This window comes from Bidens hawaiensis, unplaced genomic scaffold (assembly GCF_021521415.1).
Source record: "Bidens hawaiensis isolate Kalapana, Puna unplaced genomic scaffold, B.hawaiensis_p1.1 tig00004020_1, whole genome shotgun sequence".
Taxonomy (NCBI): Eukaryota; Viridiplantae; Streptophyta; class Magnoliopsida; order Asterales; family Asteraceae; genus Bidens; species Bidens hawaiensis.
Genome location: NW_027491236.1, coordinates 1802760 through 1830409, shown reverse-complemented (window position 1 = coordinate 1830409; position 27650 = coordinate 1802760). Strand labels below are relative to the sequence as shown.

The 27650-nt window shown below is 39.3% G+C and overlaps 2 protein-coding genes and 1 non-coding gene across 3 annotated transcripts; 1 reads left to right on the top strand and 2 right to left on the bottom strand.

The window, feature by feature from the left end:
* Positions 1-333: 333 nt before the first annotated feature.
* LOC143625044 (protein STRUBBELIG-RECEPTOR FAMILY 3-like) lies at positions 334-5791 on the bottom strand. Its single transcript, XM_077095507.1, has 16 exons — positions 5660-5791; positions 4858-4987; positions 4710-4781; positions 4554-4619; positions 4393-4464; positions 4237-4308; positions 3748-3819; positions 3566-3631; positions 3392-3457; positions 2982-3310; positions 2529-2782; positions 2179-2450; positions 1691-1829; positions 1494-1615; positions 1073-1229; positions 334-470 (listed from the first exon to the last, which is right to left on the bottom strand). The coding sequence occupies exons 1-16, from the start codon at positions 5757-5759 to the stop codon at positions 396-398; spliced, it is 2064 nt and encodes a 687-aa protein (XP_076951622.1). The 5' UTR covers positions 5760-5791; the 3' UTR covers positions 334-395.
* A 3639-nt stretch (positions 5792-9430) lies between these two features.
* Positions 9431-9502, top strand: TRNAM-CAU (transfer RNA methionine (anticodon CAU)). Its single transcript has one exon. It is a non-coding gene; the product is annotated as a tRNA-Met (tRNA).
* Positions 9503-9942: 440 nt separating this feature from the next.
* Positions 9943-11040, bottom strand: LOC143625135 (F-box/kelch-repeat protein At3g06240-like). Its single transcript, XM_077095576.1, has one exon. The coding sequence runs from the start codon at positions 11038-11040 to the stop codon at positions 9943-9945; it is 1098 nt and encodes a 365-aa protein (XP_076951691.1).
* Between the last annotated feature and the right edge of the window lie 16610 nt (positions 11041-27650).

Sequence of the window (27650 nt, the reverse complement as noted above, 5' to 3'; positions counted from 1 at the left end):
CATTCAGGTTGGTGAAAAATATCTGAACACGGCTTGTTTAGCCCATGTAAACTATATAGACTGTAGTAGACCCCATGGAGTCCAAATTACTAAAAATGCAGGTCCTTAGAATATATAGTAGTTTCTCCACATAAAAAATGATGTATCCAGTTAGCTACTAAATAAGAATTAAATTAAAAAATAAATATTCCATAACATAAAAGCAGTTGCATAATTATACAACAAACAAAATGAACCAACACATTGACATATATCCTACTTTAAACTAGAAGAGTGGCAAAGTCCCATGAAGAAATTGTCAGCCCGACAACACTCCGATGAACTAGAAATCAAAGAATCTGTTTCTGCTGCCTTGACATTTCTACAAATTGACAATGACCATATGTAAGCTACCATCAATCCTTCATCTTGGTCATATGCTCGAGATACTGCACGATTTCTGACATTGGTGGTCTAAACTCTGGTTCGGCCTGCAGAAAAGTAAAAGATTTTAATGACTGCAGCTATAATGATTAACCAAAAAAGGTTGAACAAGCAAACCATTCATTCTTTTGACTTTTGAGGTCAAATCTACAGTAATTCAACTTATTCTAGTAGTCATGATGTATTAAAGTAGTCATAAACTCTTGATGTTGACTTTCATTCTTTCTTACCCACAAAGCCAGATTGTTTGATGTAGAGATCAAACCTCGACCAATCTTTTTGAACCGAAAAGTCAAACCATCAATTGACTTTTGAGGTCAAACCTACAGATATTCTTGTACATGATTTATTGACGCAGTCATATAATCTTGGCCAGTCCTTTTGACCCAAAAAGTCAAACCATCGTCAAATCTTATTGTTGAATATTAGTCTTAAGTGTGGGACTCACTATCATGTCAACAATAAAAACACATTCTATTTTTAGCAAAAACTAAAGGTATATTAACTTGTCATTATCACTACTAAACAAGAAATCCAACACATGGATTCTCTTCCATTTTGGAAAATGTTATGTTTGAACCAAAGAGTCAAACTCTTTTCAATAATGAAAAACGGAAAGAATGTATCCATGCACAAAAGAAAAGTCTACCTGAACGCAAAGATAAATAATATCTGCAAAGCGAGATAAAGACTTGGACGAATAGGCAGCATCAAGAGAAGGATCCACCATTCTTGACAACGCTTCTATATCATGAAGCCTAGGAACCGCCCATCTTACCAAATATTGCTCCCCACGAGCTCTTGATCTGTAATTATAATAGTAGTTATTTTTTAACTATACAAAATACAATAGACGTTTCATCTTAAAGGTAGTAAAATCGTCGAGTTGTGTCATGGATCAAAAAGAGATCCGGTAAAATGAGTGATTATAAAAGTTTGAAACCTGGGTCAAAATGCCACCTCTAATTATCTTTTTATAAAATTTTGAAAATTCTAATATTTAGATAATAAGAAAAGTCAAGTATCCCCCAATACTTGAAAGTCAAGAGTTGACTTATTAGATGGATAACCTGTCATGAACTTTTCGACCGGTGAGAAGTTCTAGCATAACAACTCCGAAGCTATAAACATCACTTTGGTAGGTATAACTTCCTGACTCCAACTCTGGGGCACCATAACCTGAACCTTGCAACTGATATAATATAACCTAACTGTCAAAATCAGTTATAAAAATTTCAATGTTATGGTTGTTACACAAGATATCTACCTCACTAATGTAGGTCAATGGTGTTAGTGGAGCCAAACCACAATCTGAAACGTGTGCATTGAGCTCTTCATCAAGCAGAATATTCGCAGATTTGAAGTTTTGGTGGACAACAAGAGGTTGACAAGCCTCATGCAGGTACCTAATAAGCAAAACAATTAAATGAAAAATCACTTGTAGTTAATACTTGTGATATAACATCTAAGAAACACTAATGGGCAGACTATACAATTAATACAAAATGGGCCTAACCTAATGTATTCTACCAGCATAATAACCTACTAAAGGTTGTAGCTTGTAACCTTTGGAGACACTTTTGTTTACTTTCGACCAATTCAACTAGTTTCACATCTAGCTAAGCTATTAAAGTTTACCCATTTGACCCGTTGTAGATAAATTATAACCGAACACGGCCCACTTTAGGGTAAATGGGCCGAATCGTCTTTCAAGTTACGAGGTGGAAGAAGACAAAAGTTGAAAGATGTACTCACTCCAGTGCTTTTGCAGCTTGAAGGGCCATATTTACACGAGCTTTCCATGAAAGTTTCTCATGAATATCTTCATCTAGATGCAGTGCTTCATGTAATGTCCCATTTTTACAGTGCTCATGGACAAAAAGTCTTTGACCATGTTCGCAACAGTAACCAACGAGTCCAACTATATTTTCATTTTGAATTTTTAAGATACTTGACACCAAGTTCATGAAATCTTCATCACTCCATTGCCTTGAATCTGAATTCTCCAGTTTCTTTACAGCCAGTAGCTAAAAGAACATAAAGTAGGTGAATAAGTTGTTAGTAAAGGTGAAATTTCAACCTATTTAGTTTTAAGAAAACATTACCTTCCCGTTAGGAAGGTGGGCCCGGTACACTGTGCCAAGCATGCCTCTACCAATTATATTTTCTTGAGAAAAACTATTTGTATACTGTTGAAGGGATGAAATTGAGAAAGATCTTGTAGAATCTAAATTGCTTGATATATTTGGGCCTGTTGATGGAACTGGAAGCGGTTTAACAACGGGTCTTTCTCCGGTAAGAAGTTGTGGAGGTAAAGGTGGTGTCAGATTCTTGGAAATCGTTTCCATTTTTTCCTCTCCTACAAATATATTGTAGAAGTTAGTTATGTTAGTTAGGTGACACGTCAGCATAGGTTGTTACAAGTTGGTTAGTTTCTATATCCCTTTTGCGTATAGACAAGCATGTAAAACGGTGGTATCTTAATTGATGTTGAAAGTATTTGGTTTCGTTTAGAATAAAGGTAGTTAAGCATGTGAAAAGAAAAAGATTAAACATACCATTCTTTTTATGATCAGACTGATATGAAGAAGACTTTTTTAGCATTGAGTTCGTCGTGTGATCGCCAACTTTGATGGCTGACTTTTCTTTGCGCCGTCTTGACACATAAATGCAAAATCCAAGTGCAAATAAAACAAGAATTAAGAATCCAATAATGGCAACCGACATGACTGTTTTACTCAATCGAGACTTGGAAGGGTGCGGTATCTCTGAAGAAGACGGTCCAAATACTTCAATTCCGGGTGGTTGCGAGTCGAAAGGTGATGGCAATGGAGAGAAGGCTGGTGGTGAAGGAATAACAGTTGTATTAAAGGGGTTTCCTTTGCTTCTGTATTGCATGAAGGTGTAACTATTATTTTCATGCAACAATTTCTAATCTAAAACACTAGTTGTTGTGTTTCTTTTTTACCTGAAGTCTGGAATGTTCAACAATTTTGGAGGTATTGGCCCAGAAAAAAGATTATTCTCAATATCCCTATGTAACAACAAAATATTTATTTCAAGTTTTCATGCATAATAATCAAAGCAAAATAGATGAAACTGTAAGCCTTTAGAAAAGTTTTATATGGAAAAAATATAGTACAGATCAATAAGGGGAAGATCTTGCAACACGTCCAGTACACCGGTAAGATAATTGTCCTGCAAGTGCCTGCAAAAATAAAATACTCAAATAAGATCTGTTCATCAAAATTAAAACCAGGAAGGGTGACATGGCATGATGTTAAAGTTTGAAAATGTTTTAAGCGTGTAAACTATGTGTCTTACAGCGTGGAAATTGATGACAAGTTCGCCATGGAAAGAGGTAAAGGACCACTTAGATTATTAATAGACAAATCCCTGCGACCAAGGCATTAAATTCAAAATATAACTACAAGTTACAAACATGATATACTCATTTACTATAGGCAGAAAAATGATGTCAATCATTTTCTGTCAATATTTTTTGTAAATAACTAGCATTTCAGGTATGATTTTAAAATTATTTCAGTTATGCAATAAAATACCGATCTGGGCGCCTTTTGACATGTTTTACCTGTTTCTCTTTTAGATTTTGTTTTTATCCCCCCCCCCTTGACCGGTCAACCGTTTCATAAGTGAGCGAGCTAAAAGTACCACCTCAAGGATTATAAAGAAAAGTTTTGTGTATTTTGCATTTTGTGAAGAGCTTGGATTTATGACTCAATTCCATGACATACAAAACTTATCTTAATAAAACATAAATGAAACATTAGGATTAAAAAAAAGAAGGCGTACAGATTAATCAAGCCCTTAAGTTGTTGAAAGGAATCCGGAATGACACCGCTCAAATGATTGTTGTTCAACGACCTATAAGTGTATTAACAGAAAAGAGGTGATAAAAGAAGATTACATATAGTCTTGATAAAAGATAATACTTAACACAAAACTTACAAGTCTGTCAGTTGACCTAACATAGACAAAGATTCGGGTATGCTTCCCATAAGTTGGTTTCCAGACAGAAATCTAACAAGAAGTTAAAAACAAAGATGTTATATCACTCCCAAAAAAAATATGTTATTCTTGAAAATAAATATTGTTAATCATTAACATACAGGGTCTTTAATGTAAGCGGCAAATTTGGTGGGATACTGCCTCCAATGTGATTATTGCTCAAATCTCTGTGCATTCGAAGACCGATTATAAGCATACCAACTTGAAGAAAGTTATAATTTATATAAAAAAAACAGTGAATTACTTATGTCACTCACATTTGTATGATCGAAGCAAAAGCTCCCAAATTGTCACTGAGTTCACCTCCCAAGCTAGCATTGTTAAGGACTCTGCATATACTCAAGAGGTAACTAAAAAAATTGATCAAAATTATTTTTCAAGAAAATATGATAATTTAATTCATACATCCCGGTTATGTTGGAATTCACGCATTGGACGCCTTGCCAACCTTCTGAACATGGATCTCCTGCTCCAAATTGCCATCCTAGAAGAGGGTGGAAACCAAGGGTTGCGTATAGACTATTTATTGCTATAACTGTAACAAAGAATTTGTAAATAGAAAGATTAACAATAACAATAGTAATAGTAATAGTAATAATAAACTAAAAATTGCTTTGTTATTTGCATTTTCTCAAGAACTGTGGTTTGTTTAAACAAAAACCACGTGCTATTATAACATCTCTCCCTCTTACCGACCAATATTGTAGGGTGTGCATGAAACCGAAATAACCGAACCCAAACGAAAACCAAAGGTTTGGTTTTTGATTTTTTATGTTTTCATAAAAACTAAACTTCCGGTTCGGTTTCGGTTTTGCATGTATTTAAATTTCAAATCACAAAACCTGAACTGAATTTATGAGTTATTTTTTTATTTTTGAATTTTAAGTATAATATAGAAAAGTTTAGTGTAACCAAATATTGTAGCCCAAATTCTGAGCAAATTTTGTTTCGACCCAAAATTTTCAAACCTGAATAGCAAAACTGAAAATGCCCTGACCGAACCCAACCTGAAAACCAAATCAAAAACCGAAATTTTGGTTTTTGGTTCGGTTTGAGTCCAAAAGTCCACCACGAGTAGCTCACGGATTTGTTTGAATTTCCATACGATGGTACAGCTAGTGTTTGTAAAATTAATGAAAAAATATGCACTGCTAAAAACTCTCACTTCAAACTCAACAAAAAATAAAGAGTCAAGTTAAAGACTTACAGTCACCAGGATCAGTAAACCCGAAACAACTCGGTATAATTGAAACTAACAGTAAACCCACAACAGCAACAGTATAAATCTTGAGTTCTGAATTCCACATAATCAAACTATGCCCAAAGAATTCAACTTTAATGGTCTTGAGATCAACAGATAAAAAGTCACACTGAAACAGAATGTGTTTAATTAATTTAACCCACATATAAAAATTCAATCTTGAAAGAAACAAACACAAAAGATTGATCTTTGAGCAAAAAGGAATAAAGCCCATGAGTGAATTCATGTGAAACTTACTGTGTGAGCTGGATATGAGCAGAGCAGAGCAGAACAGAACAGAGTGTTGTTAACTGTTAAGTATCTGTAAACAAGAACCCTAATAAAAATGTGAAGAGAGAAAAGCAAGCATTTTTGTTGTTCAGTTTTCTTTCTTTAGCTTTATCGAACAACGTAATAATAATAAATTTGAAGAAATAAAATGTGTTTTTTTCCAACTGTAACTGTTCGACCGTTGGTTGGCTCGAGTCTAGAAGAGAGAGACTTGTCATAGTAATGTGTGTTGCTTTCTATTTTCCTTTTTGTAACTTTTTAAAGAAAATAATAAAGGCCCCACAAGACTAAAAAATTTAAGTGTCACGGTATAAAAATAATCAGATTTTTAGTAATTACACATGATATCTATACTATCTATATATAATATAGGAGTGAGAAAACTCTTAAATTTTAAGAGGTACCATCCTTATTGTATATTATACAAGTAGTAATGCATATAATTTTATAAATGCAGGGATAATATAGTCTTTACATATTTAAAAATAATTTATAATAATGGTCCTTCAACTCCAATCAAGTTTTGTTAATTTTATAAATAATTATACATTTTCCTCTCATTCGAAACCACCTACCCCCACGACTTTTAACAGCCATAACTTATTCACACGCAAATTTTGTTTCTAAAAAATTACACTATAAAAACGAGCATTTTATTCTCTTTAATTTGAGTATGATATTACTATAGTATATTAATTTTTAAAAAACTAGCATGCTACGTGATAACCAGCTATTACTGGCAACGATCGAGCAGGACCGGCAGGTTTGGCTAATGGTATCGAAATGAGTTATGGTTGGAACAGGTTTATACAAAAAGGGTTAATTTAGTTCATGTCAGGATGGGATGGTTTAGACTAAACGGGGTCATGTCAAAACAGGCTTCGAGTTAAAATGTTTTCAGGTCGGAGCATGTCCGTCAAAATGAATAGGGTTAAAAGTAATTTATTTGAAATTACTGTACATTTCATCTTTCCTTCTTGATTGTCGCCACCAGTTTCGCAAGTTCAAGCATCATTTACGCGGATGACATTGTTTATACATATCAGATGCCTTGCGCATAAGCGTTATGTGACGCACTTACTGGCACTGGTTACACGTCCGATGCCATGTTGAATGTATACCACCTCGGGTTACGCACATACCGTTGCGATGTTACAAACGTACTAACACCGGTTGCGTTTGTGCATACACCGCTGAATCGCGCAAGCAACTGGCTAGTGTTTAATTAAATGGATTGATTTGGCGATCTATCTAGCTTAACAGTTAAAATTTTGTTCCGTTGTTTAGTTATATTCGGTTAACATTTTTTTTTTTAATTTTAAAAACTAAAACTTCGTTAATAATTAAAAAAAATTGCATGTCATGTTACTATGGAAGTATTAAGTGTTGCTTTTTTTGAATTTAACTTATTGTAAAAAAGAAAAGTAAAAGAAAATAGTAAAAAAAAAAGAAAAGAAAGTTTAACAATAGTTTCATTTGAAGTTTAATGAGTCATGTATTTTTTACAACACGGTAAAGTAATTAAACGAGTATAGTTAAACATGATTAAAACTTAGTTGCTACTACATTATTTTTCTTGTGAAACGCTCATGATTGGAAAATTCACAACTGTAACTTAGTGTAATCATGTTATATAATGATGAGAGAAAAAAAACAAGTATAATACTCATTAAAATAAAATGATGTAACATGTGTTTAAAAGACATGAGAATTACAGTTTAAAAAAAAAAGTTAACAATGAAAAACGTTCCCACATTTTAAGCAACTTTTAGGACAATTCTTTTTTTTTAAACGGCTAGGATAATTCATTTAACTACTGAAAATAAATAGAAGGAATTTTGTATATGCAAAATATTATCTTTTTCAAAGCATAACTTTTCGATACATAAGCTACAATGTCCCTGAACATGATTCAGAAATATGATTAGAAGGATATATTAATTTACCAAATTAAATGTTATAAACAGCATTATTTTTTAATAATATACATTTATGAATGAAAGCAACCATATACTTGTATAGGTTTAAATAAAGTTTATTCATATAACTTTTTATTACAGTTTGGTAGAAATTCTATAGTTAATTATGCTAATCAAAGGTTGGTTACAACTTACAACAAAGTTTATATTTGTAGGTAGTGTCTAAATTACACTTTGCCAAATAATAAACTATTCTTACATTATTATATTACTAGGTTGGACCCTTACTAGGTTGGACCCCGTGTTTCACACGGGTGAAAATTATAATAAAAATAAAAATTATTACATGTAATACGTAAATTCAGTTATTTCATATAATAATTTTTATTTATGACTTTTATTTTATATTCATTTAAATCAAATTATAACTTAAAGTTTTAATATTGAATTACATGTATATAAAAAAAATAAAAGATTTGTCCTGATTTTCAGCATTTAATAATTTTCCAAGATTTTAGCCATTGTATTGATTTATATAGTCAAACTTTTGTTATTGATTTAAATGAATATAAAATAAAATTGATGAAGAATTTTATATTGAATTGTAAAAAATAAATATTAGTCTTTCTAAATTTATATGAATAGCTTAATATAATTTTAGAATGGTAATTAAATGAAAAAATGGATAGAGGATTTTATGCATTTAATGAATTGTTATACATTTTAATAATGCTAATTAGGTGAAAAATATATTTAAAGTAATTGCTTATGTGGAATCCAATGTGGACACTCTATAATAATGTAATGTGGAAAAACCATCTTGCTTTAATAATATAGTTAATAGATAGATTAGATACTTATTTAAGTGAAATATATATATATATAGCCAATTCAACATTCTAATCATATATAAGTTAAGATATAATAAAAGGTAGGTTCAAGGATGATTAATAATATTTGATGATAAATAAAATATAGGTGTATGTGATTTCTTGACACACAGTGATGCCTATAATTGCGATACATGAACTTCACACTTACCATTTGGGCTTTTAATCTTAAATATATATAAACGAAACCTTTAAAAGCTTTATGGTTGCTTCCTACATTATCTTAAAACCATGAGATTGTTTTATTTTTAAATGAAGGCTTCTCATGCATTTAACCCGATTTCACGGGTGTGGGTCTCACCAAACCCAGACAACCCTTCAACGGGTTTTATTATGATAATTTCATCTTTTCCTCATGAAGTTGCTAATTAAAATAGGCATAGGATCTTTATACACCATCGTATATCTAAGAATAATTAACAACAAAATCAAAGCATATAAAAGCTAATTAAAACCGTTAACTAAAATCTTGATTTTAATCTGGTTTGACTTGTATGGTTTGTTGTATGTGAAGTGGGTCTTGTTATCAGAACGCATTCGGATTTTGGAACATACAAACAAATGACCAGTTAGTAATGTCCAGACTTCATGATGTAATTAATGGTCTTCTATTATATCCTGATAAAAACAGTTAACAAATCAGAGTGGCGCAGCGGAAGCGTGGTGGGCCCATAACCCACAGGTCCCAGGATCGAAACCTGGCTCTGATATATATTAGAGTAGCTTCCGTATCCTTTTTTGTAGTTGCTAAATTATGCAAAATAACAATCTTTTCACAAATATATCTTTAAACTAAATTCATTTTATTTTTTATATTTGTAACCGTAAAAAACCATTCTTGAAGATGATATGATCACTTGAGCCATGCTATAACATCCCAAAACTATAAAAACACTTCACCAACCGAACTACAGTTTGGTTCAATAAGATCACCATCGTTTGTGCTGCTAGCCAAGGTTCTATGGTGGTTATAGGTGGCCGGTGTGGTGGCTTGAGAAGAAGAGAGTTGGTTCTGATGTTATAAATCCTAAATGATAAATTCTTACTTTTGATAACATACGAAATATATATATTATACCATCAAGAACATATAAAAAAAGTATGCCAACCAGAAATCCTCTAATTCCACCCATGAAGATCAAATGTCTATCTAACCATAAGGTGACACCAAAGTCTCAGTATAAACGACCCATAAATACCAATCAGTACTATATTTCTTAAATCTCTTTATGGTATTATCTTTTACATTAAATCTCACCAAGTCCCATGAATCCAAGTCAATCACAACATCATCTTCATGTGTAAAACACACCGGCGTCATAACATAATCACAATCAAATCTAATCCAATCCAATTTAATCACCTTACTCCATGAGTTTTCAACACCATATTCCTTCATCACCCACACATCCATATCCACACCATCAGTACCACCGTAAACTGCATACAAACAACCTTTCAAATCTCCTAAACACCGAAATCCACTTTGCTCATTCTCACCACCATTTGGTTTTGGCAAAACAATTTCAATGAAGACCTCGTCTTTTATATCAAACGAAAGTATTGCTTCATGTTTGTTTAAATCATCATGATGTGGTCTATGTCTAACTATCCAATGAATCGCACCATTTGAAAAAGACCCGATCATACTAGGGTCTTTGACACTCACGTGGGAGGTTTGGACCATCCTCCACGAGCCGGTTTTGAGATTGAAAACTTGGCAGCTGATAATATTACTAGACATGGATCTAGAGGCGCTAACCATCTTGTAATCATCGATAGAGAAATCATACCCGAGCCCAAAAAACCGAGTGGCATCGGAGAATGGTGTTAATGGGTCAGGTATTACTCGGGTCTTTTCAGTAGTGGGATTCCACAAAAGAATACAATCATCATAACAAACCGAGAAAATCAAACCAACGCAAGAACCTAATTTCTTTTCAATAACTGATTCTTTTTCAAACGGATCGGTTAAACTGATAATGGATCTTGCATTATCATCATCAATGCCTTCATAACATGATGGTGACTCATAGTTGATTGAGTGGAGTGAATGAGTTGATATGACAAACACTCGGGAATGATTAGTATTAGTATCGAAGAGGGCTTGATGATGATGAAATTTAATAAACTCTTCAGATGAAATTAAAGAAAGCCAATATTTGGATACTGATTTGAACTGGCCTAGAGACTTTGCAGGCAATCTTGAAAGAATGTCGATTAAAATATCTCGAGGAATATCAAGCATTGCTTTGATTTTCTTAATTAGATAAACTCAAAAGCAATAGGAAAAAGAGAGGCCAACAACCAACGTGAATGAGTTTGATTTATACAGAACTCATCTTTGACCTTCCCTTGAACTGGTCAAAGTCAAGTGTCTTGGTTAAGATTAGTGTTGTATGTACTTTGAATCCTTCAAGTCAAAGTTTTGCAAGTATTACCTTCACTTTCTATATATAGAAAGAACTAAGTCCAACGTATCAACAAAAAGGGTGACTGACTAATTCGTAAGCTGCACAAAACAATGATATGGTCCAAACACAAAATCTTTGCTGCAGTTTGACCATATCAGTTATTGTTTCAATTGTATGAGACTCTTAAAATACGATATAATCTCATGCTGTGATTGTGAATGGTAATATGTAAATAGAAATACACAACAATTCAAAGTAGCGTAGCGTAAGCGTGATGGGCCCATAACCCACAGGAGGATCGAAACATGGCTTTGATAATCAGAGTAGCTTCTGCGTTTTAAGCCGAATACAATCTTTACCCTCCAACTATTACTCAGTTTTCATAAATAAATCTGTAACTTAAATGATTTTGGGTAGTTTGACACATACAGTTGCCATAATGAACCAAATGCCTACTTCAATTATTTGTATCCAACCAAAATATTTTCTTTTTTAAATACAATTTTACGTACGAAAATTTTAAAACTAATTATATTCAGTACGAAATTTTATAGTATAACAATGTTAATAAAATATGTACGAAATTTATAAAAAATCATTATATTCGGAATGTGGATAGGGGCACTCTGCAAAACATATTCAAGACATTTGTTAGGCTATGTGTAGTGGAGGGTTATAAAATTGGGGAATTTTCGACACGTGACGCCACGTCAGCAGATGAACAATTTTCATTTTAGGGGTGTAGTGGTGTTAGTAGCCCAAAAATCGCCCCAACCTCTTTATATTTGAGATTTTTTGTAGTTTGGATCACACCTTTTTATTCCATTTCATCTCAAGCTAGCTTATATCTATTTGGTCATTTCATCACATTTCCACCATACTCATAAATCATAATCTACTTCAGAAACATGTGTATTTAGTCACAACCACTCTTTCTAACTAAATAGACATGTTTTTAAATCTACTTTCTAACTAACCAGCTTAGTCCTTCAAGTTTGCTTAGTGATTTTGTTGCCCCAAATTTTGTATTTACACTCACAAACCTAAAGTTATCATTCATAATTTTGGTCCATCTCTTTGGTCAAAATTTGGTAAATAGATTGTTTGGTACAAGTTAACTACATTTATGTCAAAATTTGTTACGGTTCAAAAATGAAAATTTTGAGTATTTTTAAAAGTTTGAGAATGAAATAGATTTATCGTCAAATTTGTTATGGGTTCAAAGTGTTGACTTTAAAATGTCAAAAGTATGAAAGTTAGAATTTTAAACATGATTCGGGTTTCAAGTTTATTTTTAAGGGCATTTTTTGAAATAATTAAAAGGTTCGGGATTTGGCAAATTGACTATTTTTCTCTCAACTATTAAAACTTAAGAAAAGATTGTGACACTTTCGACATGCCACCCCCATGCCTATCAATGCTTCTAACTTTTATCAAATTTCAAATATTTATATATGTCAACATTAATTTTTCCTTAAATGGTGATCAGAACGTTGTATGGGAAGCATGTCATGCAAAACTATGCTCAAATGAAACAAAATATTCACAAAATTGAATGGGTTAACATGTTATTTTTTATGTTGTCATCATGACAAAGTCAAGAAGCCCTCTGAAACTTATCAACATCTTTTTTATGGTGTAGCTCAGAAAAAAATAGTTCTTAAAGAACATCCATTTTTACAATTTAATATCCTACTTTCCTTTGATGGTTGGTAAATTAATAAATATATTAATAAAGGTAACGCCTCTTTTGTATATAGGCTGAGTGATTAGAACTACTATCGTATGAGAAGTCTTATTTTCGAAATTGGTTCATAAACAAAATTCTTTCAATTATACATATATGACACCGAGAATGAATTTTTCAATAGAAATAAGCATTCTCGGGTACGATTTTGCACGGACATTTTTCTATTAAGTTAATTTAAAAAACCATTTTGTGATATAAATAAAATCAATTTATGTACACATTGTATAGATACAAGTATATATGTAATACATTTTTTTTCATATACGCTATGTAATTATTTGTTTTACTTATAATTTTATAATTTGAATTATCCCGTGTGTAACACGGGCTCTAAAACTAGTAATATAATATAATAATAACATAATATTATGTTATTATATTATATTATATTATATCATGCAATACACTTTAAGAACGTACCTCCGTCCGAGCGTGTTGTGTCGACACCTGACACCCTCACCTGAATCTCTGGCGTACATCAGATACCTAATAATAATAATATTTTAATACTAATAGTAATATAAAAATTAATACTTTAATAATAATCATAATATTAAAATAACAATCATAATATTAAAATAATAATAACATAATTATATATTTAGAATAATATTATTTGAATAATAATAATAATAATAATATTTTAATAAATACAATAATAATATTTTAATAAAAACAATAATAATATTTTTAATAACAATAATATTTTAATAATAATCTTAATATTTAATAGTAATAATATAATAAAAAATTTAACAATAACGGTAATAGTACGGGAAACCTGGTTTAAATTTGGGAGGCCCGACGAACTAGGGTTACCGTAAAACGGTCGGTGCCTAGACAAATTTCAATTCGTTAGCAGTTATCATAACGGAACCCAAATTACAATTAAAAATAGTTTAGTTTTTCAAAAGTCCATATAAAGTATAAACCGTCTTTCTTGATCTAGCATAACAAAACTAAACCAGTCACCAAATCTTTGTCCTAAAATGTACAACTACCAACTTCATACTAAATAAAGATAAAACGAAACCTGGTTCAAGTCCGACTGATCGTTAGCAGCGTACCCCGGCTCCTCCTCGTCCGACTCCGGCGTAACCCGGCTCCTCCTCGTTTGACTCCGAAAATAAATGGTTAAACCACAACATTTACATATACCAAAAATTGTGTTGTTTGTGTTGTTGGTTGAATGAAGATGGTGAGGGTGAGTGTGAGGTAAAAAGAAAAAAGAAAAGAGAAAGGATGGAGAAGGAGGGGAGGGAGCCGGGCTCCTCCAATAATATAAAAAACCCAATACGCCGCGTATAGGGCAATACGCGGCGTATTAGGGTACGATATGACAACCGAGCCCAACTTTTGCAGGCTAGGATGTCAAATCGTATCCTAATACGCCGCGTATATCCCTATACGCGGCGTATTGAGTGGGTGTGCTGGGTGTCCCTAGTAGGACCCATTTATAATTGTTTCCAGGGATGACATAGATGGCAGAATTGAGTTGCTACTGACTGTTGATTTGTAAACTGAGCTTTTAGGTTAAAGTTAAATCAGTTTATTTGCTGCTGTGTGCAGGCTGTTTCGGCTGTTTCGAACCAGTTTTCAGGTTTCATTTTTGTGTGAATTGTGAATCAGATTGTGTGTGAAATGGTTACGGGCCAAGTTTGTTACAAAAATTGTGAAATGGTTACGAATCAAGTTTGTTACAAAAATGGTTACGGGTCAACTTTGTTACAGAAATAGTTTAAATAGGCTGTGAAATGAGTTATAAAGTGAAGATTTCTATCGAGGGCACTTATGGTATTTTCATATTTGTTCGTTAACAGGTTGCATTCCAGGTTGTAGAGCTGGTTTGGAAATTAGATTCGGTCATTTAAGGGCTATTTGTTTGCAAAACAATTAAGTAAGCATTGTGATTCTGAAGAGGTAGGTCCCAGCAGAGGTGGTTAGGACCCGCAAGACTCCCTTAAAAGGAGACGTCTGCGCAGTTGAACACGCAAGACTCCTTAAACGGACGTCTGCGCAGTTGAACACGCAGACTTCACCATAGGGACGTCTGCGCCGCGACCTACCAAACCCGCAGGACCCACCACGCTCAGAGTTGTGACGACCTCACATGCGGTACGCAAGCTGGTCCCGCAGGAAATGCCTCCCTATGGTTTCCAAGTAACCCGCCTGTTCCCGCAGGCGCGGGTACCCGCCATTAGGGACTGGCCACCCGCGCAGCATGGCTACATTCATAAGGCTTAACACTCATAATAATTCAGTAGTCACCTGAAGAAGGAATGAGCAAAGTCGGGAACATTCCCGCATAAAGGCGGGAGGGGGAAAACTCCCGCCTAAATGAGCCAGTTCGTATAATAATGGAGGATCTTTTGTGATACCTGACGAGGTATGGACAAAAGATCTGACCAACGATACGACAGCTCACTGACAGCAGCATGGCAGACAACACGCCACAGCACTGTGACCAATAGCCGCCGCCTGCTCACCAACTCCTGCCATACCACGTGCCTAGCCTGTAGTTGGTGGAAAAGGAAAAGTGAACAGCACGCCTGGTCACTGTCAACCGCTACCTATCCACCAATTACCAGCAGGGCACGTGTGTAGGCCACAGTTGGCAGAGTAATAGGCCGGCTAAACCTCCTTGGAAACCCACCTTCGGCTATAAAAGACATCAAATGGTATTATCATTTCATAATCTAATATCTTGTATAATTTACCTGATAACTGCTCTAGTATTAATAATATACTTTTATATTCAAAGAGTAATATTGACTGATTCTCACGCCGGAGGGTGGTCACAAGGAGGAACCCCCCCCCTTTCTTAGTGACGAGCTCACGGTGTCTGTTTTGCAGGTTATCGGAAGAACCATCTTGCCGGAATTAACCCCTCGTGGGAAACGTCTATCTAACCCTCAGGTTACTTGTAATCTGACCGGGTTCGACTGGTGTTTCTTCATTGGCGCCATCCGTGCATAAAGCTAGAACTTTATTTTTCTCCAGTTTTTTCAAAACTTCTGGAAAGATGGTTAAGGATACTCCGGTCCCAAAACCGAGTAACCAAGAGACTCCGGTAATTACGACCCCAGCTATAAGGGGGAATACCGAGTACACAAACTTTACGAACACTACCCCAGCTACCCAAGCCGGGGCAAGTGAAGTAAATAATCAGACACTGGGATTCACCGATACCCAGTTAGAAAATCAACAGACGAGGCTCCCCTGCCAAACACTCGATGAGGTTAAAGCGTGGGCCGAAGCACGTCAAAGAGAGTTCCAAGCTGAGTTGGATGAACGTTTACGTTCACTCCAACAAGTGGAAGAATTCGAATACGACGATGATTCGGAGGAATCCGAGGAAGAATCGAACCCTCGTCATAGGGCGAAAGGGAAGCGTAAAGAAACGGATTCCCAACCGACAAGGCGTTTTGGAGAAGCATTCAGTCCAATAAACGTGGGCAACAGCCCACGGGACTTCTCCAAAACATTCACGCCAACTGCGGCAAGGGCGGGAACGTCCAAATTCGCAAGGGACATTGCGGAAGCAATCGCCCCAAGAAGTGCCAAACAAATGTCCAACATAGGCACGTACGATGGTATTTCTGACCCTGACGATCACTTAAACAGATTCATCGCGGGGGCGACCGTCAGTAACTGGACGGAACCCACGTGGTGTTATATGTTCCAAATGACGCTGGTCGGGGCAGCTAGAGCGTGGTTCGACCGTCTGCCGGTCCACCACATCTACGATTGGGCAGACTTCCAACAGAAGTTCAGCCAACACTTTAGTCAGCAAAGAAAGTACACTGAGGAGCAGTGGACAATCCTCAAGTGCGTCCGAGAGGAGGAAGAATCTTTGCCTGACTTCATCACTCGCTTCAACTCGAAGAAGCTAAGCCTGGGCAACGTTAGCGAAGATCTCGTTCGCGCCGCTTTCATCCAGGGCGCAAACGATCCGGAACTCATCCGCACCCTAATGGGCAAAGATGGCATGCCATCCACATGGGATGCCATCATGACCGCAGCTAAACGCTTTGCGGAAACCGAGAGGCAACTGGGTAGAGATCTTCCACAGAGCACGAACCTCTACACCCAGAAGACGAGGGAAAACAACGTCCTTACCGCCCGATTAAACAAAAAGCGGAAGCTGGGCATTTGGCAGTCAAGGGTAAACTTTGACACCCCGTCCGGTTTCCAACATCGGTTGGGCGGAAGAGATAACGTGAAACCGGAGAAGAACTCCAGGTGGACGCCACTCACAAAGAGTGTGACCGAGATATTCGCCACGGAGGAGCTCCCGTGGCCAAAGGCTCCGTTTATCCGGCATCGCCACAACGCTGATCGGAGAAAGTATTGTGATTTTCACAAAACCAAAGGCCACAACACTGAAGAATGCTTAGACGTAAAGGACTTGGTTGAAGCATTTGTCAAGGATGGGACACTCGCGCACCTTGTGGCGAAGTGAGCGTCGAGCAGGCTGATGCGTGAGCCCCAGCTGGGGAAACGCACGAATAAAATCGCAGCCTCAACGGAGACTACATACTGCGTAAACAACGAGATCCCGAACAAGATACATGTCGGCTCGATGGTGCTCCCATCCAAGCCACGTCTAATGGGAGCTCAATTACACAGTTTGTATGTAGATCAATTCCAAATTTGTAAAGAGGGCCTAGAGCCACTTCTAATGGAAACGATTCTCCTTCAAATTGAAGCTGATGATTTTACATTTATATTTTATGAACTTTGCACATGGAGATGCCGGTAGTCATCGCATCAAGAAAAGAGTCGTTGCGTGGGGAAGGCGGCAAAACCCGCATAAACCCAAAAAACGACAGGACCTTCACGCAGGTTAGTTAAAGGGGAAAGGTTCAGCCATCCCACTATGTGAAAGTGCCGGTATATCCGCATGAATCCTGGCAGAGGAAGCTGAACACTAACCTATTAACAACCACGCGTTGAACGGTCGATTCGAACACTAATGCCGGTATTCACCGCATCAAGTGAAGAATCGTTGCGTGGGGAAGGCGGCAAAACCCGCATAAACCCAAAACGACAGGACCTTCACGCAGGTTAGTTAAAGGGGAAAGGTTCAGCCATCCCACTATGTGAAAGTGCCGGTATATCCGCATGAATCCTGGTAGAGGAAGCTGAACACTAACCTATTAACAACCACGCGTTGAACGGTCGATTCGAACACTAATGCCGGTATTCACCGCATCAAGTGAAGAATCGTTGCGTGGGGAAGGCGGCAAAACCCGCATAAACCCAGAAAATGACAAGACCTTCACGCAGGTTAGTTAAAGGGGAAAGGTTCAGCCATCCCACTATGTGAAAGTGCCGGTATATCCGCATGAATCCTGGTAGAGGAAGCTGAACACTAACCTATTAACAACCACGCGTTGAACGGTCGATTCGAACACTAATGCCGGTATTCACCGCATCAAGTGAAGAATCGTTGCGTGGGGAAGGCGGCAAAACCCGCATAAACCCAGAAAATGACAAGACCTTCACGCAGGACAGTTAAAGGGGAAGAGTTCAGCCATCCCACTATGTGAAAGTGCCGGTATACCCGCATGAATCCTGGTAGCGGAAGCTGAACACTAACTCATTAACAACCGCGCGTCGAACGGTTAAAAGTCATTCTGAAAGGATAAGGAAAAACCTACGCGCAGATCAGACAGGTAAAGTTTAGCCATCCTACCAAGTGCAAGTGCCGGTCCTATCCGCACACTCACAAAGGGGGAAGCAAAACTTCAACCTACTGTCAATCACATTGAAGGTTAACTTATTCTAAACACTTGGGAAATCGCTAATTTAAACTAAGTATGCAAGTCATATAAGGTTTATAAAGCAATGAACCCAAAGGAAATAACAGTCTTATCCGCAAAAAGATTTGTATTTCACAGAAGATATATTACAAGAATGGCCGGGTAACTACCCGCCTACAAAACAAAATCTATAGTCTATCCTAGCAGCGGGAAGGGATCTTCAGAATCAAGCTTCAGGACCACTTCCACTTGGACCCGCCCCATCAGTAGAGCGTGGCGGTTCAAGGAAAGCCTTGAGGATAGCAAGTCCATCATTAGCAGCAGCGACTTCCTTCACCTTCTCCACCACCGGATGCGGGAAGGCAGCATATTGGTTCACCGCTTGGTCATATGCAGCTTCGGTGTCCACATCGAACAAAGGGAAGTTGGAAGGCGGGACGCCTTTCTCAACGAACCCTAGACCAAGTAGGAAGCCGGCCTTTTCCCCGTCCTCATGAGAAGCGTTGAGGGCTGCGCTCATGGCATCATCGTAAGTAGTCTCTGAGAAGACCCGATGCACAACCTACAAAGAAAATACAAGTGTCAAACACCTTTTCTATGTAGAAAGGAAAGCGTGAAGACGTAAAGCTAAACATACCTGAGTCAACGCTTCTCGAAGAAGCCATTCCTTGGCAACCAGAGCTTCTTGGAGGGCGGCTTGAGCTTGGGTGCGGGCGCGTTCGGCTTCGCTTTTGTTAAGGTTGGCAAGTAGCACTTCCTTTGCAGCAGCCTCTTCAACGCCCTTAAGCTTCCGCTCGGTGTGGTCAAGCACGCCCCTCTGGTCCAGGATCTCTTGGAGCTTCTTGGCATCTTCCATCGCCAAGGCATCATGAGCACGTTGGAGAGCCTCTAATTTGGCCTTGAGCTCTTCGTTCTCCACGCGTAAAGGCTCAGCGACGGCTTCAGCCTTGGTGGCCCTCTCGGTTGCGTTCCTCGCAGTCTCCTTAGCCAGCCGAAGCTGTTCGTTAACAGCTTGGGCAGCCTCGGAGCGGGCCTCGAGTCGCGCTTGAACCTCAACCTCGAGGGCCTTGAAGGCCTTCTCCTTCTCCGCAGCAGCTGCGGCCAACTGTTGGTTCTCCTCCCGGAGAGCCCGCGCTTGAGATACTTCCTTGGCGCGAGCTGCTTTCAACTTGTCGTTTTCACGACAAAGCAGCTCGACGCGCGGCTGCATCCGGGCCTGGAGAACCCGAAGCTCATTGGTTAGCCTACCCTCCTGGTAGCTAGCCATGGCTTCCCCCAACGCACCATGGGGAGCAGCGTGGCGAGCCCATTCCACGCACTCCACAGGGGTACGAAGGGTTGTTCCTCGGCGGATGTTCCATCGCGGAACATACACTTCATTGGAATCCGACACCACAAAAGAAACAAAGCAGTTAGGAAAAGATGAAGAAAAATATAAAGGCCAAAAGAACCCTACGCACCTGTAGGGTCGATCACAGGCCGATAGCCACCGAACCCATCACCTGAACCTAAGGGAAATCCATCCAAAAGGTCGGGCAGATGGGAAGGTGACAAAGATTGGCGAGAAGCCCCGCGCGTACCTGATGGGCCGGCCGTCGTTGCCGGTGGCGGAGGCATAGTAGCGGCCGCCGTGGTCGCCACCGCGGTCGCCGCCGCAGAATCCGCAGCAATCGTAACCGCCGGCTCGGTGAAAGATGCTGTAAAAATCGCACTTACCACCGGCGGTGACGTCATCTCGGCTGGAACAGTCGGCTCAAGGGAGTGAGCAACTGATCCAGCGGAAGCAGGCGCAGGCGCCTGGGTCGTCGCCTCAGGTAGGCTGACCGAGCCTACCGTCATCGGCGGAGGGGTACTCCTCTGCGCTCCACCCTGGAATGCGTCAACATCCACGCCTGTACAAGAAGATAAGTGTTTCAATAAATTTATAAAGTGATAAATCTACAAAAATAAGGATGTTTGTACTTAAGGGTTTTCTTGAGCCTGAACGTACGGACGGGCGGGGACGAGCCCGATGGAGCCGGTCTCTTGATGCCGGTCACCGTCGTCGTCATTGGTTCTCCGGAGGTAACAGTCGTAGCCTCCGGAGCAGTGGTCTTCTCACCACCGGGGTTCCCCGCCACCTCTTCACTATCTGACTCGGTGTCAGATAGAAGCACCGGATCAGCTGTGGAGGCCACCTTCTCCTTCCCTTTCCCGCAGGCAGCCTTCCTCTTCCGCACCAGCGGAGGACCATCTGCGGATTCCTCAGAAGAAGACAGGATGTCAGGGATTCCAGCAGCGGGTACAGCATTGAGGGGTTGAGGATAGAGTATCGCCTTACCTGGCCGCCGGTGGCTCAGGATCTCGTGGCCCAGCGGATAGACCTCCACAAACCGATCCGCCGTTTGTTCCAGAATGGGCAACTCGTTCTCGTCTAGAGCACGAGTACCCACCCGCACGGGACCGTCAGCTTCCCGCGGGTACAGGAGCGACTCCAAATCGTTCCCCTCTGAAAGAAAAGAAACAGTTAGAAGACAAACTCATATCAGCAAGAAAGACAAGACATACCATAAGGAATAGAGTTCAAACCGTATTCGAGAAGGATGGGAAACCGAGACGCCTCCTTCCATACCCGGCTCATCCCCAGCATCACCATCCCGGACTCCGCAAACCGGTAAACCGGAGATTGGACCCGGGATATCTTCGCGAACCATTCCGTCTCCTGGTAGTTGGAAGCGTGAAGGCTCGGAAGCGCTTGCCCCTTCTTAAACTTCATGGCAATGGGGATGGCGCGGGCAGAAATGTAGAAGAACTCCCGCTTCCACGATCGGAGACTGCGCTCGGTCGCGCAAATCTTCAAACCCTTAATACGGGTTGTCAGGGTGTACCACCCCTGGATGCACCTCCAAGTATAGAAGGTCACCAGGCGGTCCACATAGGGCTTAATGCCCAGAATCCGGCACACCCACTCGAAGTGCCGGATCTTGGCAATCGCCATCGGATGCACCTCGGTCAGGTGCACACCGTGCCTCTCCAGGACACGGTACACAAACTTTGTCAATGGGAACCTAAGGTTCCCATAAACAAAGAATGCAGCATATACCCCGATCTTGCCGCTGGGGGCATCGTACACAGTCTGGTGGGGTTCAGGAAACTCAGGCTCAAGAGAATCAAGCATGAATTTCCTGACGACGTACTGGTACAGATCGACAGGTAGAGCACACTGGCACTCGCCAGCAGTACTCCTATCGTCGGCTACAGCTTCAGCATCATGGGAAGACATATTGCAGAGGAAGAAGAAACGATTTCGGAGGAATACTCAACTGAATAAGGGAGTATTCACCAGAAATCGCCTTAGAGATGAAGAGAAGAAGTAAAGGTGTGAATTACAAAGGACCCTCTTCCCCTTTATATAGTGATCGCAATTAATGCGGTGAATTTAATGCGAAGGAGAGAGAAATTGAAGGTGCAATGAAACCGTGACATGTGGCACCAAGCAAGCTGGCAACAGCTGTTGACAGGACGAGTGCCATTAATTTCGCGGCCACGCGCCCGAAAAATCGCGCCCACGCGCCGTAAAAAGCGTCTGGAATGACCATATAATGTCACGTCGCCATAACTTCCAGTACGTCCTGACACAGTCAGAAGAAACCGTCGCACGACGACTGTTCTTATCCTTTCACCAACTTCAAATTTCAAAGATTCAAAAAGATTCGAAAAGTAAGCGGGAAAAACCCCTTACCCTGGCTATCCAGTTCACCGTAAGACGGCTGCGGGTACAGTGTTAAGGCAAAACCCTTCACATACCTAGCACCCGCAGGGAACAGAAGCCAAGAAAACCCAATTATGAAGCCGGGTGCGGGTACAGTGTAAAGGCAAAACCCTTCACATACTTAGCACCCGCAAGGAACGGAAACCGGAAAAACCCAACTATAAAGTCGGGTGCGGGTACAGTGTTAAGGCAAAACCCTTCACATACCTAGCACCCGCAGGGCACGGAAACCGGAAAAACCCAATTATGAAGCCGGGTGCGGGTACAGTGTTAAGGCAAAACCCTTCACATACCTAGCACCCACAGGGAAGTGAAGCCGAGAATATCTTGGCATTCCACCCAACTACAAAACGGGCACAGGTACAGTGTTAAGGCAAAACCCTTCGCATACCTAACACCCGTAAAAAGTCATACCTCGGCACCCAATTGTAAGTCAGGCGCGGGTACAGTGTTAAGGCAAAACCCTTCACATACCTAGCGCCCGCAGGGGATTAAACGCCAGGAACACCTCGGCAACCATAAGTCAGGCGCGGGTACAGTGTCAAGGCAAAACCCTTCACGCACCTAGCCCTGCAGGGATTTAACGCCAGGGATACCTTGGGAGTAAAGTAACTAATAAGACGAAGTGCGGGTACAGCGTCAAGGCAAAACCCTTCGCATACCGAGCACTCCATGGGAATTGAAACCAAGAAGGATCTTCTGGGCCATGCTTGCAGAAACGGGATTAACATCCCCGCATAGCGGGAACGTCAAGAACTAGATTGTTTGAAACTTCAGGATGGAATTGGTGGTTATAACATGATTGATCACTATGTTCAAAACCACCAAGACCTCATGGAGAATCTACACAAAAGGTTCTAAACGCTCCTGACTTGCGGGGAGGTTACAGACCTATCCGCATCATCCCAGAGATCAAGCAGAACATTGGGAAATTCTGCGTGAGATTGGGAAACCCGTGGGTAAGACTTCCCGCGGAAAACCCATAAAACTAAACCCTTTTCAAAAACCCCTTGCTTAAGTCCAAAAGTTCACCTCACTTTATTAAACATTCATGAGAAGAACATTGGACTAGGGGGACTTGAAGAGGTAGGTCCCAGCAGAGGTGGTTAGGACCCGCAAGACTCCCTTAAAAGGAGACGTCTGCGCAGTTGAACACGCAAGACTCCTTAAACGGACGTCTGCGCAGTTGTACACGCAGACTTCACCATAGGGACGTCTGCGCCGCGACCTACCAAACCCGCAGGACCCACCACGCTCAGAGTTGTGACGGCCTCACATGCGGTACGCAAGCTGGTCTCGCAGGAAATGCCTCCCTATGGTTTCCAAGTAACCCGCCTGTTCCCGCAGGCGCGGGTACCCGCCATTAGGGACTGGCCACCCGCGCAGCATGGCTACACGCATAAGGCTTAACACTCATAATAATTCAGTAGTCACCTGAAGAAGGAATGAGCAAAGTCGGGAACATTCCCGCATAAAGGCGGGAGGGGGAAAACTCCCGCCTAAATGAGCCAGTCCGTATAATAATGGAGGATCTTTTGTGATACCTGACGAGGTATGGACAAAAGATCTGACCAACGATACGACAGCTCACTGACAGCAGCATGGCAGACAACACGCCACAGCACTGTGACCAATAGCCGCCGCCTGCTCACCAACTCCTGCCATACCACGTGCCTAGCCTGTAGTTGGTGGAAAAGGAAAAGTGAACAGCAAGCCTGGTCACTGTCAGCCGCTACCTATCCACCAATTACCAGCAGGGCACGTGTGTAGGCCACAGTTGGCAGAGTAATAGGCCGGCTAAACCTCCTTGGAAACCCACCTTCGGCTATAAAAGACATCAAATGGTATTATCATTTCATAATCTAATATCTTGTATAATTTACCTGATAACTGCTCTAGTATTAATAATATACTTTTATATTCAAAGAGTAATATAGACTGATTCTCACGCCGGAGGGTGGTCACAAGGAGGAACCCCCCCCCTTTCTTAGTGACGAGCTCACGGTGTCTGTTTTGCAGGTTATCGGAAGAACCATCTTGCCGGAATTAACCCCTCGTGGGAAACGTCTATCTAACCCTCAGGTTACTTGTAATCTGACCGGGTTCGACTGGTGTTTCTTCAGATTCTGATTTAGGTAATATATATTCAAGTAAATATTCGTCATTTTGAAAACTTAAAATGTTTAATGAAGGTACACTTGGAGCAACAATAAGAAGATATCATACAAATCTGTGCCTATATGTTGGATGCATGAAATCTTGTCCTGTTATTGCTCACAAGTAAGACAAGGGGCGTGCATATATCGGTCGGTTTTGGGGTCAAACTGAACCAAAAATTTGGTATTTTGGGTTGTTGTTTGGTTTCCGGTTATAACAATGGATTCGATTTGACTAAACCTTTTAAGCCTTATACTCACCGGTACCACATACTTTTGGTACTCCATTTAAGACTTAAGAGGGCAGGCATACATCATTGGTTATTTCTTCATATTAGCTTATGGTGATGTAATTTTAATCTTTTTTGGTTTATAAATATTTTAACTAAGCACTACCATATAATCTTTAGTACTCTTAAATCAACTTTGAGTCTCTATGATGGAATCATGGAACCATGATCATTAGAAGTATCATTCACATAACGCATATAGTCATTAATCAACTATTTCATGCTATTATTTTCAAACCTTCTTTCATTGTAACAGGAATTTGAAGACTAGCACTTAAAATAATGAACTGAATGTATATTCTTACCAAAGCATGTTGCACACTTCACTAAAATTGTAGGGATACAAATCACATAGAAGATTCTTTATGAATCTTAAATGTCGTAACGGTTTTCTTAGACGTTTAAATTTGATTACACACAGTTTTTTTTTTTGCTCAGTGGTGATGGTAGCTTAATTGTCTACCCCAGACTTTTAGAAGATGGTCCAAGCATATTGTAACTTATATATTTTCTTTAATTTTATTTTTAGTTTTCTTCTCTTTTAAGTTTAATAATATTTTTTGTTTGTTTAAATAACTTATTTTATTAATTTAAAACGTGCTTACATGTACGAAGTGTCAAGCTTACCTTTTGTATATCCTACTTTGTTGTTTAAAATGGTATACTAATTTTGATGTATTAAAAACGTATATAATATTCTTAATTTATACGGAATTTCTTCTTGCCATCTTCACTGATATTCGGCTTATGTTAATTATGTTTTGGAAATTTGATTTTAGAGATAAGTTTTGTTAAATAAACCCCGGTGCTTACGGGCTATAATTTATCTCTAAAACTAGATGAAATCATCAAAATACAACATGATGAAATCAATCAACACTCCTTGTTTATCACGATGCTGGCATCTGAAACACACTTGGAAGCCACACTCTCCTTTAGAAACACGTAATCAACTAGAGAGACTTTAACCGCCGGTTTACTGGTTCCCTTTCGCCGAGATACTCCTCTTTTGCACCATGCCTAGGAAGATCTTTGAGGTCAAACCTTCTGGAATATCAGAGGGAATGTCAGGCATGAGGTGGGACTTCCGCCAACGCCATGTACTCTTGTCCTTGAGGAGGATTATTGTTCCGCGGATGTTGTGGGTCCGCCGGCGGAAGATTCTATTGTCTGTAGCTGGGTGTGGGACCTTACCTCTTCACTAGTATATTATTATAAAGCTAAGTCCATGAACGTCTTGTGTTTCATGACAAAAAGCAAAACGTAGGAGGGTGACTAACAGACTGGTTTCATCAAGTTTCATTGGTTTCTATTTTCTATTAGACATTTAATCCGGTTTGTAAAAAAATACCGGTTTTATACATCTCTGCTGCTAACTAAGCCTATATAACCAAGAAAGACCATAGGAGTAATTTGTTTGACACAACAATATATAAGTCATTCACCATAAGACTTTATGTTATACAGTGTGGTCGTGTCGTGGGTGTCATGTCACTACCTCACAAACACCGTGCCCCCCCTCAAGTGATCATTTCCATGAAAAAGGACCAACAGTGTGAAATCAGTCCCACTTGAATGCAACCACCACCTCCACCAATCAAATGAGTTTTATTAAGATAACTTCATTTTTTCCTTGTGTAGTTGGTAACTAAAAAGGGCATAGGAATCTCATACACCACCATGGATCTTCATATACTAGCTTTCGCCTATACAACTTGTATTTGTATTGGGCTATACAAGCCGTATAGGACCTGAGTTGTTGAAGACCCTATACGGCTCGGGTCGGCCCATCATCCTCATATATATCTGCAACCACATACTCATAAATCATAATCTACTTCAGAAACATGTGTATTTAGTGTCAAGTGTCAACCACTCTTTCTAACTAAATAGACATGTTTTTAAATCTACTTTCTAACTAACCAGCTTAGTCCTTCAAGTTTGCTTAGTGATTTTGTTGCCCCAAATTTTGTATTTACACTCACAACCCTAAAGTTATCATTCATAATTTTGGTCCATCTCTTTGCTATTAATTAGCACGATTAATACCAACCGATCCCTAAAAGCTAATCCCCCCTCCCTTGTGTCCGCCACTGATTGAAACTCAGGTAGGTAATAAGATGAAGATGTTTACAACTCAATACATGTGGTGAGTTTACATCCCGTGAATTCAGCGAGGCAACTCACGGCTCAAATTGTTAGTCTACTCATCTTTCACTAAGAAACTATAAGAACTGAGAGACTTGAGCAACATTTAAAGCTGACAATAATGTTTCAGAAAACCAAAAGGTGTCAAACACATAGTTTCAAAACAAAAGTCTCAAAAACTAAACGACAACTAGCATTGCATGCATAACGTGGACGATAGTAATTCTGAACAGAGTTTGGGATCAAACATAACAGATGTCGGCTTAGAACACTTGATGTGCCCTGCCATAATACTTATTAATGTATTTAGCCTGCAAAAGAAAAACCACACGACATTAGGGCTGTAAACGAACCAAACGAACATGAACAAGGCCTTGTTCATGTTCGTTTATTAAGGAAATAATGTGTTCACGAACGGTTCACGAACACTTACCAAACGAGAATCGAACGAACACACACAAGGACATGTTCGTGTTCGTTCATTTAACTCTAAACGAAAATGAACACCTAATCGAACAAATATTTATGTTCATGTTCGTTTATTTAAAAAATGAACATTTATGTTCGTTTGTTTAACATCTAAA